The sequence below is a fragment of the Lindgomyces ingoldianus genome (genome assembly GCF_010093535.1).
Source record: "Lindgomyces ingoldianus strain ATCC 200398 unplaced genomic scaffold BDR25scaffold_11, whole genome shotgun sequence".
Taxonomy (NCBI): Eukaryota; Fungi; Ascomycota; class Dothideomycetes; order Pleosporales; family Lindgomycetaceae; genus Lindgomyces; species Lindgomyces ingoldianus.
In genome coordinates, this window is record NW_022985172.1 from 1,302,304 (window position 1) to 1,314,463 (window position 12,160).

General features: G+C 48.9%; 5 protein-coding genes across 5 annotated transcripts; 3 read left to right on the forward strand and 2 right to left on the reverse strand.

The window, feature by feature from the left end:
• Positions 1-135: 135 nt before the first annotated feature.
• On the forward strand, positions 136-2,353 carry BDR25DRAFT_259042 (FAD/NAD(P)-binding domain-containing protein; the record flags this gene model as incomplete). The annotated part of the gene is made up of 6 exons (XM_033686563.1): positions 136-255; positions 280-439; positions 522-1,277; positions 1,325-1,625; positions 1,682-1,902; positions 1,992-2,353. 6 exons carry the CDS (start codon positions 136-138, stop codon positions 2,276-2,278), a joined length of 1,845 nt encoding a protein of 614 aa, XP_033549425.1. The 3' UTR covers positions 2,279-2,353.
• Positions 2,354-4,662: 2,309 nt separating this feature from the next.
• On the reverse strand, positions 4,663-5,912 carry BDR25DRAFT_284122 (SIS domain-containing protein). Its single transcript, XM_033688098.1, has 2 exons — positions 5,291-5,912; positions 4,663-5,235 (listed from the first exon to the last, which is right to left on the reverse strand). Exons 1-2 carry the CDS (start codon positions 5,690-5,692, stop codon positions 4,816-4,818), a joined length of 822 nt encoding a protein of 273 aa, XP_033549426.1. The 5' UTR covers positions 5,693-5,912; the 3' UTR covers positions 4,663-4,815.
• A 17-nt stretch (positions 5,913-5,929) lies between these two features.
• Positions 5,930-6,709, reverse strand: BDR25DRAFT_302716 (acetyltransferase). Its single transcript, XM_033689856.1, has one exon. The coding sequence runs from the start codon at positions 6,677-6,679 to the stop codon at positions 6,143-6,145; it is 537 nt and encodes a 178-aa protein (XP_033549427.1). The 5' UTR covers positions 6,680-6,709; the 3' UTR covers positions 5,930-6,142.
• A 954-nt stretch (positions 6,710-7,663) lies between these two features.
• BDR25DRAFT_284127 (uncharacterized protein) lies at positions 7,664-9,363 on the forward strand. The gene is made up of 2 exons (XM_033688099.1): positions 7,664-7,828; positions 7,914-9,363. Exon 2 carries the CDS (start codon positions 8,138-8,140, stop codon positions 9,212-9,214), a length of 1,077 nt encoding a protein of 358 aa, XP_033549428.1. The 5' UTR covers positions 7,664-7,828; positions 7,914-8,137; the 3' UTR covers positions 9,215-9,363.
• A 439-nt stretch (positions 9,364-9,802) lies between these two features.
• Positions 9,803-11,302, forward strand: BDR25DRAFT_313093 (uncharacterized protein; the record flags this gene model as incomplete). Its single annotated transcript, XM_033691356.1, has 3 exons — positions 9,803-10,377; positions 10,466-10,505; positions 11,138-11,302. 3 exons carry the CDS (start codon positions 9,803-9,805, stop codon positions 11,300-11,302), a joined length of 780 nt encoding a protein of 259 aa, XP_033549429.1.
• Between the last annotated feature and the right edge of the window lie 858 nt (positions 11,303-12,160).

Sequence of the window (12,160 nt, forward strand, 5' to 3'; positions counted from 1 at the left end):
AGTTTCTAACGGGTGTAAGGTACGATCGCAACTTGCTCTAAAATTCTCTTCAAGTAGTGGCTGCTCTTTGACTGAACGACTCCACCTCCTCTTCTCTTCCAATACACCTGTACGCTTAGAATTCATCGAGCAAAAATGTCACCCGATCTGAACTCTCTTGACTCTAATGGTAAATGGGACTACTCTACCCCAGGTTCAGGGGGGTATTCCATCCCTGACATATCTTACAATGTAAGACTGTTTACATGTCTCCGAGTAACTTACCGCTAACTGGCGGAGGATCCATCAACCCGCCATATCAAAGTCCTCACAGTTGGCGCCGGCTTCTCGGGCATCTTGATGGCGTACCAGATCCAGAAGTACTGCGAGAATGTGGAGCATGTCATATATGAGAAGAACGCTGACCTAGGAGGCACGTGGTTGGAGAACAGGTATCCGGGTAAGATTCTCCTTGGTCGAGGCGGCTCTTAGTCCCTACAACATTTACAAATTGGCAGACAGCTTCTAACAGAGCTGTATAGGATGTGCCTGCGACATCCCATCGCACGCCTACACTTACAGCTTTGCTCTAAATCCCGACTGGCCACGATTCTTCTCCTATGCTCAAGATATCCAGAAGTATCTCCGCAAAGTGGTCGACACTTTTGACCTCCGCAGGTACATGACTTTCAACACCGAAGTTGTCCGATCGGAATGGCAAGACGATACCGGGAAATGGAAAGTGACGCTTCGGAAAAAAGACCCGGGATCTAGCGAAACAAAGGAGTTTGTTGAAGAGTGCGATTTGTTTCTCTACGCGACAGGTATCTTAAATAACTTCAAATGGCCGAAGATCCCTGGATTAGACAAGTTCAAGGGCCGAGTCATACACACCGCATACTGGCCAGAGGAATATCAGAAAGAGCAGTGGAAGAATGATCGTGTTGCAGTGATTGGATCCGGGGCGTCTTCTATTCAAACTGTACCGACCATGCAGCCTCATGTCAAGCACATAGACGTCTTCGTTCGAACTGGAGTTTGGTTCGTACAGATTGCGAACAATTACGGCCAGAACAAAGAATACACTGATGAGGAGAAAGACGCTTTCCGAAGGGATCCCAAGCAACTAGTTGCCCATGCAAAAGATATCGAGAATCAGGTGAATGGGTTGTGGAGTTTGTTCTATGCAGGCTCGGACGCACAGAAGGGCGCTCAGGAGATGTTCAAGGCGCGGATGGCCGAGTTCATCAAGGACAGGCGTTTGTTGGAAGGGTTCACACCGAAATGGGAGGTTGGATGTAAGAAGCCCAGCCCCCCAAAACTTAGGGAAACTAACTCTCTCCAGGCCGCCGTGTTACACCAGGAGATCCATACATGGAAGCCATTCAAAAAGAGAACGTTGACGTGCACTTCACTGCTGTAGGCGCTATCACCGAAGATGGAGTGGTGGGAGAAGATGGCGAAGAAAGGAAGGTCGATACTATCGTCTGCGCTACAGGCTTCGACGTCACATACCGCCCTCGATTCCCTGTCATTGGCAAGAACGGTGTGGACCTGTATGAAAAGTGGAAGGAAGCGCCAGAGAGCTATCTAGGCCTTGGCTGCCCCGATATCCCTAACTGGTTGATGTTTATTGGGCCAACTTGGTACGTCATATTTCTTGTCCACGTAATAATCAAGAAAGGTAGGTGATTGTGATTAGGCCAGTAGAAAACGGCAGTGTAACTGGACCACTTCTTAGCGTCTCCGAATACGCAATCCAGCTCATCAAGAAGATGCAACGCGACCACATCAAGAGCTGGGTTCCGCGTCAAGATATTACAGACTCGTTCAACGAGCATGCGCAGGAGTGGATTAAGCATACCGTCTGGAAAGATTCGTGTAGAAGTTGGTATAGAAATAACGACACCGGGCGTGTGAACGGTAAGTCGTAACCCTCTACGCTTTCCACCTCCCTCTATCGCACACTTTAAAACAAGCTTTACTTCATTTGTTAATTCAGCTTTGCACAGCTGTCTGGCCAGGCTCCTCCCTCCAATACATCGAACTCATTGAAACCCCACGCTACGAAGATTTCGACATCCAATACCTACATAAAAACCCTTGGGCACACTTAGGCATGGGGTACTCCAAGCTAAACCTTGTCCCAGGCTCTGACCTCTCGCCATATCTGCAAGTTCAGAATATTGACCCGAAGTGGTTGAAGGCGATTGGGTATGAGGGTCCAACTAAGGAGGTGGAGGATGAAAGGGAAAAGAAGGAGAAGGTGGTTACGAGTGGAGAGGTAAGGGGCTCTTGAAGTTGTTGTGAGGGCAGGATGGAATGCTGAGGTGTGGGTGTAGAGAATTAGCTGCTTGTGAATGCTGCGAAGGAGAGGGAGAATGGAGATGGGCTGGGACTAAAGGCAAAAAGTTGAGGCTCCGGTTACGGCAGTGCAATGTTATACTTGGGTGTAATCACACCCCCAACAATTATCTTTGGCAATCCGCGTGCAATGAACTCAGCGACAACTCAGCGACAAACACCAACCGAAGCATACCTCTACCTTACAGGCATCAGGCGAGTTCGAGTTCGGATACCTCCTTCCCCATTCCCTAGCTTAACGCTGACTGAGATTTTATTAAATAAATAATCAATTACTCTTTTGGAACCTCTAAATCAATGTGAATAGGAACCAAGTGCTACTTCCAGACTGATTGTAAGATAGATATTAAAGAGTCAGAATTCATGTTTTCCCCTCACGGCACATATCCCCAAACAATATCTCCCTCCCACAAGGTAGGTTCCATGAAAGAACGCCGTGAAATGCGATGTAAAGGAAGCAAGGGGTGTATGTGGAATTGGAAATTATGGAGAGAAACTCGATACTTGTCTTCTCAAAGGCATCGCAAATGAAAAAGAGTCTAATTATAACACCTGCAGTATTTTGAAAATGAAGGATATTCTGGTAAGTCTGCGCTGTTGGGAACCCTTGATGTGGAGGGTACCCGGTGAAAAGGTAGTGAGATTGTTAAGGAAATTGACCAGGATGATAATGGAGCCGCAGTCAGTATTGGGAGCCGCATGTCGCATTGACGGAGTGCTCCATAACTGGTGGGGATTTCTGGGGCTAAGGATGTAGTTCTGTGGAGTGGTATTGATGGTGTTGTCGTCGCTTATCTGTTTAGAATAGGATGTTCGAACCTGCTTTCGTATAGCAGTCGCTTACCGAGTCATTGTACAGTATAGAGGCCGTTGTTTCCAAGGGAGTGTCGAAAGGAGGTCTGGTGTAGCTGCTTCGCATGGCGGGGCGACTCGTTACAAATTTTTGCCATCCTGTGAAAACTCCTTTAATCCAGCGAGAATTCAAGAAATTAGATTCTCCTTGTTCATATTCCGCGATGTGTATTGAAATACTAACATGGTGTATTCTCAATCATCTAGTTGAATGGCTTAATAACCTCCTCAATCCTGCTTTTAAGAATTGGTGTGCTCATATACTTAAGATAGAACCGATAAACTCTCTCATTCATCACGCTATAGAGGTCGGTCACCCATTGCCCATACATGCCAGCCTCGTCCTTGGTGGCCTGCGAGGGCTTCTGGGTGACACACTCCAGGGTTCTCTGTAGAATATCGATCGTAGTTTTAGTAATACTAGCGGTAATCCTCCCTTGTCAAGGACAGTTTCGATTGGATTCACTTCTAGTGGTTGCCTGGAGACTAGTCGTGTTTGAATAGCATAACAGGTGGACGAGGGTTTCAGAAAGGCTGAAAGAGATAAATACAAAGGTAGAGATTCCGCTGGAGGTGAAATTTACAGTGGTGGAAATTTGCGGGAGGAGAGGAGAGCAAGGTGGACAGTGGGCGGGAGAAGGGCTTGATTATGGTTTGGCGGTCTCATACGAGACTTCTAGAGTAAGACAGTGATTTCGTCACAACAACGACGGAACCACTGTGCTCTGTGGGTGAATTGAAGTGGGGCATCGTCCAATGTCCCAGGCTTGACAAGGGCGATTGCTCCAGTTGAGTTAGCTGAGGCGAGATAGGCCGGGAAGCGGCCGTAATTTGTTGGTGACAGTGTTGGAACCAGCTGGGAATGTCAGTAAATGCTGCGTTTTGCTACTGCTTTGGCAATACTCATCTCGGGCAGGGAAAATATAGGTAGTGGATTAAGCTCTGACAGAAGTTATGGTTAGGAGTCATGTACCAGCGTTAAAAGGCCAAGAAGACCCATAGGGAAACAGGTAGGCAATTAGAAAGGCACTCCTTCTTCTTTGAAGCCTGCTTAATTTCCTATATGGTCACTGCTTCTGTCGATTCATTATAATTCGGAGAGCCATGGAAGCTGGCCTTACCTAACCTTCGAAATGGCACGGCTCATGAACCAGGACGACTGGGAGAGCGCGATCGCTCAGTACAGGTGGCCACCCGAGTTCGCCCTCAAGGCCAACATGACGCTCCCAGAATTCAAACAGATCTTGGAATCGTCACGTGCAGTGGGGATTAGAAGATAGTGACACTTTATAGACAACGAGTTAGCTTCGGGTCTGCGATCAGCCACTACAGACGCATTTGTAGAGGTAGAATGATAGAAGCAGGATTTGCAGGTTGTGAAACAGAGATCAGCACAGCGAACTGTATTTCCGAGTTTCCATTACCTTTTCGGTAGTAGATTATCGGCTTCGAAAACTAATTATGAAGCACGAGAACACGGAAAATAAAGAGAGGCAATCCCATCGGTTGGACAGCTAGGACACGGATTCACAACATGGGTAGAAGCGGACGGAAAACACCCCAAACTCTATTTCGGGACATGAATGCCTGGAGGCGGTCTCCATGCGAGCAACGGTATATTCAATCTGGTGATGGCATACTCGGGCATCTTTTGGGGCTGATCTCCTCCTCTGCCTCTTCGCCACTTACAGGCTGCCGCGCCTGGGCTCCAATCGAGCCTCCTGGGTGATTGCGCTGGAAGATCTGTTTGGTGTTGCCCTGGTGTATGGCCTCAGCGACTGTGAGCGCCAGCATATCTCCAACCGCAATCGCCACCGTTGTGGACGTAGTTGGTGCACACACTCCAAACGATATTTCCTCAGCTTCATGTATGGGCGCGGGCAGTAGGACCGCATCAGGCCGTCCCATTAAGAGAGGACAATCGCCGGTGCTGGTGTGGGATGTAATGGCGAGGACTGTATTGGATTTCGGGATGTGGTGGAGGAGACTGAGGAGTTCAGGCGTCTTTCCGGAGAATGAGACGAACATGATAGCATCGCTCTGGGGTTTATATAAGCACTGTGCACAGCGCTAAACGTTTAGGGGTTGCACGTACAGATCTCAGATCTCCCAGGTCACCATGCAGGGCCTCGGAAGCATGTAGAAAGGAAGCGCCAAGTCCAAGGCTCTTCATGGTAGCCACCATTTTCATCCCGACAAGCCCGCTCTTGCCCACGCCGCAAATCAGAAGCTTCCCGCCTGCTTCATACGTCTTTGTGAGGCGCTCAACTGCACGGACAAGGCTGTCTCTAGCATAGTGATCGCTCTGGTACAAAACAGTGACCTGGGAAAGAGCGGTGGCGGCGGTGGAGAGAACATTCACGGCTCGGTCAAGGAGTCTGGCGCCTTCCGCATCGTGCGTCGACAATGGAGGGGTCAAGGGCGCTGTGCCCGATCGCTTCCGCTTGAGCATTCTGGGAGATTGTGGAGATGCCCTGGACATGGTGTCTCTGCCCATGTGTCCTAGATTACCTAAATAAATTTGAGAAGCGGTTCCGTAATACGGAGATATGAAGACAGGATACGGAAACTGTCGGGAGTGTTTACGGCAGGTTAGGGGGTCAGAGGGCTGGCAGAAATGGGTAGGGGTAGAGTGAATGTCAGGATTGCGAAGGGCGATCGGAAGGAGCACATTAATAAGTCGGACATGGCGGTGGGTGAATGTAGGGACTACTTGGTTTGGCTGGTTGTGGTGGTGAAAGTGCCCGCCGGCCGCGGCATCCTGGTTGGATAATGAAGCTTGGAATGGCGAGATTTGCGCTAACCGCATTCTGCGCTAACCTGAAATGCCCTTTCCCACTGTCACCACTCCGTCTGCCCACGCGGCGCATCCCGCCACTGATATCTGCTCCCCCGACGGGCCCTCGCCATGACACGATCCCAATCCGTAGTCCTGGGAGTCGGCATCTCAGCAGCTCGGTTGTTCGTCTTTCCCCGCGCTGGCTGCCACAAGGTCTGCCTTCTGAGCTCCCATTGCGACTAACCCACCCTTCCGTTCCCCAAACACCTCCATGCCCATCTCGCGTTCATACAATTTCTGCATGGCCTCACTGCCTGTTAGAAGCACGCAACGCCGCAGCTCTGGCATCTCCTGTACCATCTCCTTACAGCAAGCGATCAGCCATCTGCCCAACCCGAACTTCCTGTACTCTTTCACGATGTACACGTCCGTCAGGTAGGCGAACGTTACATGATCTGTGATGAGCCGAGCCATGCCGATAGGAGTAAATTTGGTACTTGCAACGTCCGCCTGACCCTTGTAGAGACCGAGGGTGCACGAGTTATCGAGCAATCGTTTCATGTTGGCTGGGGAGGTCGGTTTCGTCCAGTACATATCTGGGTGATTGAAGGCCTCTTGCACGAATTCATGGGGGAGCAAGTCTCGAGATGTTGAGATAAGAAACCTTTGGTCGCCAACAACACGCTGCCATTCCTTGGAATCCATTTTGAAAAGCGAGATATGGTTTGACGGGTGTATAACTCTGAGTACTAGGTTCAACACCTGGTAAATGGTACTCTTGTATTTGTTCTATGGCTTGCCTGACTCATAGGGCGCAGAGGACATCGGCAGAAGAGCCGCCATCGTTTGTTAACTGTGAGGATCTTACTGGCTGGAAAGCAGAGGAGCACCGCTGGAGAACCGAGTTGCGTCTCTGGCGTCGCATAAGAGAAATTTATTGCCTTTTTTCACACATTGCCAACCCATGTTGACAAACTTCAGTCAAAATCCTTTGGAAAGCTTCCAAAGATACGTTATCGATAAGCCGCCTGGTGCACAGACCAACCTCTCGATACCGAGGGCTGATCTGCCACCTCCTTTGCTCGCCCTTCACTTCACAAGCTGTCGCTTCAGGGAGGCAAACCTCAGGGCAGATCTTCACTCCACCTGGTCTTCACTTTTCTTCGTAAATCCAATTTATTCCATGCTGATATTGCTAGGGCTTAGTCATTTCCTGACCATCTTTCGCCCTTTTGTCATGTTGCGCACTGAAATGAGGGCGAGGAAGGGGGAACAGAAGCTTCGCCTCCGCCTCTCACTTGGGCGTCTCAACATGCTCTTCACCAAGTTTTACTTGGCTACACACTGCCACATCTCCTAAGTGACTTCATTGGCCCTTGGCCTCGCTCTCTCTCGGGTTTCATTTCAGCAGGCCGCAAGGCAACGCTTCGGGTGCCTCCCCATCCCTAATCTGATAGCGCTTTTCCTGAACCAGCTTTCGGCTGAACCAATACAAGCCACAGCAACATCTCGTCCATCACGGCCAAGAACCTCGCGCTATCTGTGGCTTGAGTGACCTCTTTTGGTCACTCATGTTTGCGGGCGACCCTCAGGCGACCCTCAGCCACTGCCGATGGGGGCCAGCCTTGTTGGTTTCCTGATTAAAGATATATGAAGGCCTGACGATCACATATTCTCAAGGACATCTGTCCGTACTGCGTTTCGGTTCCGTTTACCCTGGCGCTGATCCTTCTTCTTGGAAGCATCTTCTTGTACAATACTTTAGCGTATTATCATTGGATGTTTTCCTGCCGTACCTCAGCCCTGATTTCTTCTCCTGAAAGCTACAGTGGATTTGGTTTCCAAGCTGCTTAAGTATGGAGCTATCTCATTTCATTTGTCACTCTTCTTCGCGTCTCAACGAGCGTTCTCAAACATGCATGACTAACTTGATGTTAAGCTCCCTCACGTTGTCTTTAGTCCTTTCCCGGCTTATCCGCGATCTGCCTTGGTTTCTAATCGAAAGTGCGGCCTCCTGAATCACAACCTTCAGCCGCCAGCTACATTCCTCCCACGAGATTGAGGATCCTCTCTGCAAGAGTCTGACTGCTTGAGGACTAGCCCTCCTTGCATAATCAAGTAAACCACCGTTTCTCTCGCTCGGCCCACCCCTCTATTCAACCGATGGCTCGCATATCGATCCGACGAGCAAATACATTCTCAATGGTTCTATCCACATCGTGGGTAGGGATACTGTTCATTGTACTTCTTTTCAACACCCGAACAGCATCTGCCCGAGCTCTGCCAGACATATCCGATCATATTAACAACATGTTTGGAACTCCAAATCGTACTGCTGGACCGGTTGGCGAGATCCAATGCTACGCTCTACCTTACGGAGCTATTGGGATCATCTCTCATCTCCTCACATACTGGACTATTGCCTGGATCGGCGTTGGGAGGTCCCCAGTGTGGCCATGGCATCGCCTGACATCCACTAAGTTCGACATCTTCTTGGCAAGCGTAACGTTAGTGACATGCATTCCTATCGCTTCAATATCAATCCACCGCTGCCGTCTGAGTTGGCACTTCGTTTTGATTGGTGTCTGGAAGCTTGTCACATCTGTATCCCTCGCTTGCATAACCATCCACCGCGCCGTCATCTCCCACCGCGAGGCTAAAGCTTCCTCGGACGGAGCAATGCTCTTAAGCAACACGTCTCATCAATACACCCCGTACCATCCATACGGCTCACCACAACCAAGCCAAATGTACACTCAACACAATACAACTCGCACCACCTTCTTCTCCGACCCTAACGACCCTAACGACACACCTAGCAGCACCAACCACAATCCTCTCTACTGGCTGACTCTCTATCTCCTAGGCACAGTCACTGGTATGGTGGGTCTCGGTGCCCTTATTTATACCTCCTTCCGGCACAACAAGGACGTCCGAAACCTCACTTACGGCTTCGCCATCGCCATCGCCATCATCCCCATGATCACCGCTGCATACTGGTATAAAAAGCACTTGGGACTTCCCCAACGCGGCTTTAAGACTTTATGGGAAGCATACAAGCATACATTCGGCGGTGCACTACTTGCATTTATTGCAGTTTTTGGCTTCTTCTCCGCACTGTATAGTGATCTCGCGTTGGGAGCAATTGCTGGGAAGTGGAGTGGGGTGCCGAGTGAAGATTATGCACCACTATATTGGGCGTGGTTTGTCGCTAAGAGATTGACTATGTTGTCGCATTAGATGTCGTTCTGATTCGGCTTCGGCTTTGAGCAGGCGTTTGAGATATCTACTATCTGCATTAGCGTTGGAGTCTAGGCGATTGCATTATGATCTATTTGTGCGAACACTGCATGTATATCTCGTCGAATATCAGAAAAACACAGATTCCTACCGTTATCTACTTTGCGCGTAAATCCACTGTCTCACGCGACCACGTGACATAAATTCTTCAGCCGCACATATTTGCTCGCTTCATAGAACTTTAGCACCTCTGCCTTCGCTTTCTCGAAAAATATGCATGCTCTTCTTCAACACACACATTCCGGCTAAAGTCTACCTCAGAACTTCGAATTATCCAATAGGGAATGCGCATCTGCCCACGAGGTGGGCGGAGCACTGTGATGTAGCACGACAGAGGGCTGTGCTATTGCACACACAGACACGCAATGAACTTCCGACTATATGAATTGGAACTAGGCATACACCATGAGAGTTTAACTTCCAACCCCTTCTTAGCAGGTAACCGTCTTTCCTACCCAACGACCAACGTTCCACTGCATCGCGTCCCAAAGTCCCATAGTAAGAACTCGAAAATCACAGAGTGCAACGATGCAGCGTACTCCATCCGGCTCGCTCAAATTTAGCTTCACACGCTTCATGCAAAATGCGATCCCGAATCTCGCTCTCGCACCCCAGCAATACGACCTCGACCCCGCCGAACAAGACGCCTTGTTCACATACCAACTTGGGGAACCCGATCCTTTAAAACTGTGTGAAGCATCGTTCTTAGTCGGCGGGATAACACGCTCGAAATCTATCTCCGCCCAAATATACCGCGCGCTTGTTAAAAATGGGGCGTTGAAAGAAGCAGAAGCTGGAGAGGATACCGGGGTTGGGGTTGATACGAAAGCCATTACGTCGAAGTTCGCGCATCAATTGTCGTTTATTTCAGTACATGCACAGAAGAAGGTTGTGAATTTGTTGTTCTTTTGGGAGGAAGAGATTATGCGGTGGAGGGTTTTGATTGCAGAGAAGGAAGAGTTGGAGACGGTTATCAAGGAGAGTAAGGAGGCGGGTGGGGACATTGGCGGGCTGGAGAAGAGATTGAAGGAGCTGGAGGGGCTGTTGAGGGTTAAGCCAAGCTTGAGAGGGGAGGAGGCAAGGAAAGGGGAGGTTTTGCCCGGGTATGTGGAGGGTAGTGGAGGGAAAGCGTAGGAATGAGCCGATGGGAGAGATTGGTAAAGGGCAGAAATGTGCTATTGACACTTTTAGTCTAGTGGTCTTCTGGTGTTTTGCAGATAGTGTTCTAGTAGTGAGTCAGACACCACTGAATTGGACATCGACTCTGGTTCCAAAATTCCCGCCCCACAATATGTGTGCATCCTAAACTCCTCCTACATGCTCTCTTCTAAAGCATATTATGCCGATATAAGAATGGAAGGCTAAACTTTTAGTCTACTCTCCGAGTTCCAGCAAGAATACATGAGGAAAGAGGTTCATTATTCACATCACCACTCCCACCATCTTCTATAGTCTCATAACACGTCACCCATCCCTCCTTTCACATGCTGTGGACACTGGGCCTCCATTTCCTGAAATTCATCGATATAGCCCAGTTTCCTCTGCTAGCACCTCCAAAATGGCGCTAAACTTCTTCATTAATCTAGTTCCCACAAAGACGCCGATCCTCCCTTCTGGTCCCATTCTCTTATACCTCGGGGGTTTGGAATGAAATTTCCAAAAGATGTCTTCAGCCGTCTCGACGTCACGAGCCTTCTAACCAGTCTTTTTTTTTTAAGCCTTATTCGTAAGATCTTCAAACTTTTCAAGGGCATCAAGAGCTACGTAGATTAGTTTAGTAAGCTCCTCCAGTTTCCATTCGCCTGCAAGCCAGTCTGGAACCTTCTTTATCAACTCAATTTGCCCCTCTAAACCCAGCCACAGATATTTGAGATTATTAGTGTACCCACTTCGCTCAAATCACATGCTCTCGCCAAATTTGGCGATGGAAGGAACGATGATGACAGTTTCTCCTCACATTTGGTGCGGGCGGTCATTCTGAAAAGTACGCTTCGTGCTCCAGCCTTCGGTGTGAACGCCCCCTCTTGAATTGGAGAAAGCAACGTCACTCGCCTTACGTTTTGCGTGAGCGAGATTGAAGGGACCACGCTCGGGGAGATTATATCACTTTGCGATCTCTGCTGCTTAGTTCTTTCCTACCTTGTCACGACTGCAATTGAATGTCTTATTAAATGCGTTCGCTACAACTGCTTTGTCAGCGCGGAGCATTGGAGAGAAGGCTTTACTGATGTCCTAGGAGGAAAACATCCGCGTTGAAAAGCCAAGCGGTGCCGGGAGTGGGACGTCAGTTTAGTCGCCGACTCTATGACTGAATGTTAGGCTCATATGACGTAAGGGAAGGAGGTGGAAAAGCTTGAGGCAGACGGACGCATTCATTGTATTGCATTGCATTGGGACTCACAATGATATGAGAATTATTTTTCATTACTTTCTTGTGCTATGAATGTTTTCGCCACATCTAGTTATTTTCAGCGAATATGAAGATCGGTAGTAATAAAGAGCCTAGCTAAGGGCGCCCGAGATTCCACCTCAAGCCCGGCTTCCTTGTTCTCGTATCTCTAGGATCTTGGCTGATAGTACATGTGTATCTACAATCCTTGGGTCTGAGAGGCAACCCAAAATATGAATTCACCCAGAGACTGACAGAGGTCTCCCACCAAAGCACCATAAGGTAAAATTAGAAAGAAATTCCGGCTCAAGGGGAATGTTTCACCTGTATTATGAATTCCAAAACTCGCAACTCTCAACGACAGAAGAATTCTAGCTAACTGCCTTAACTTTGAAACGAAGAACATGGTCGCCTCGTTCTCCGTTAAAGAGGGTAACTATTTGTATCTACGTTGCGCTTTAGAAGAATCGAAAAACTCGCTGCTTCCCAACAACAGA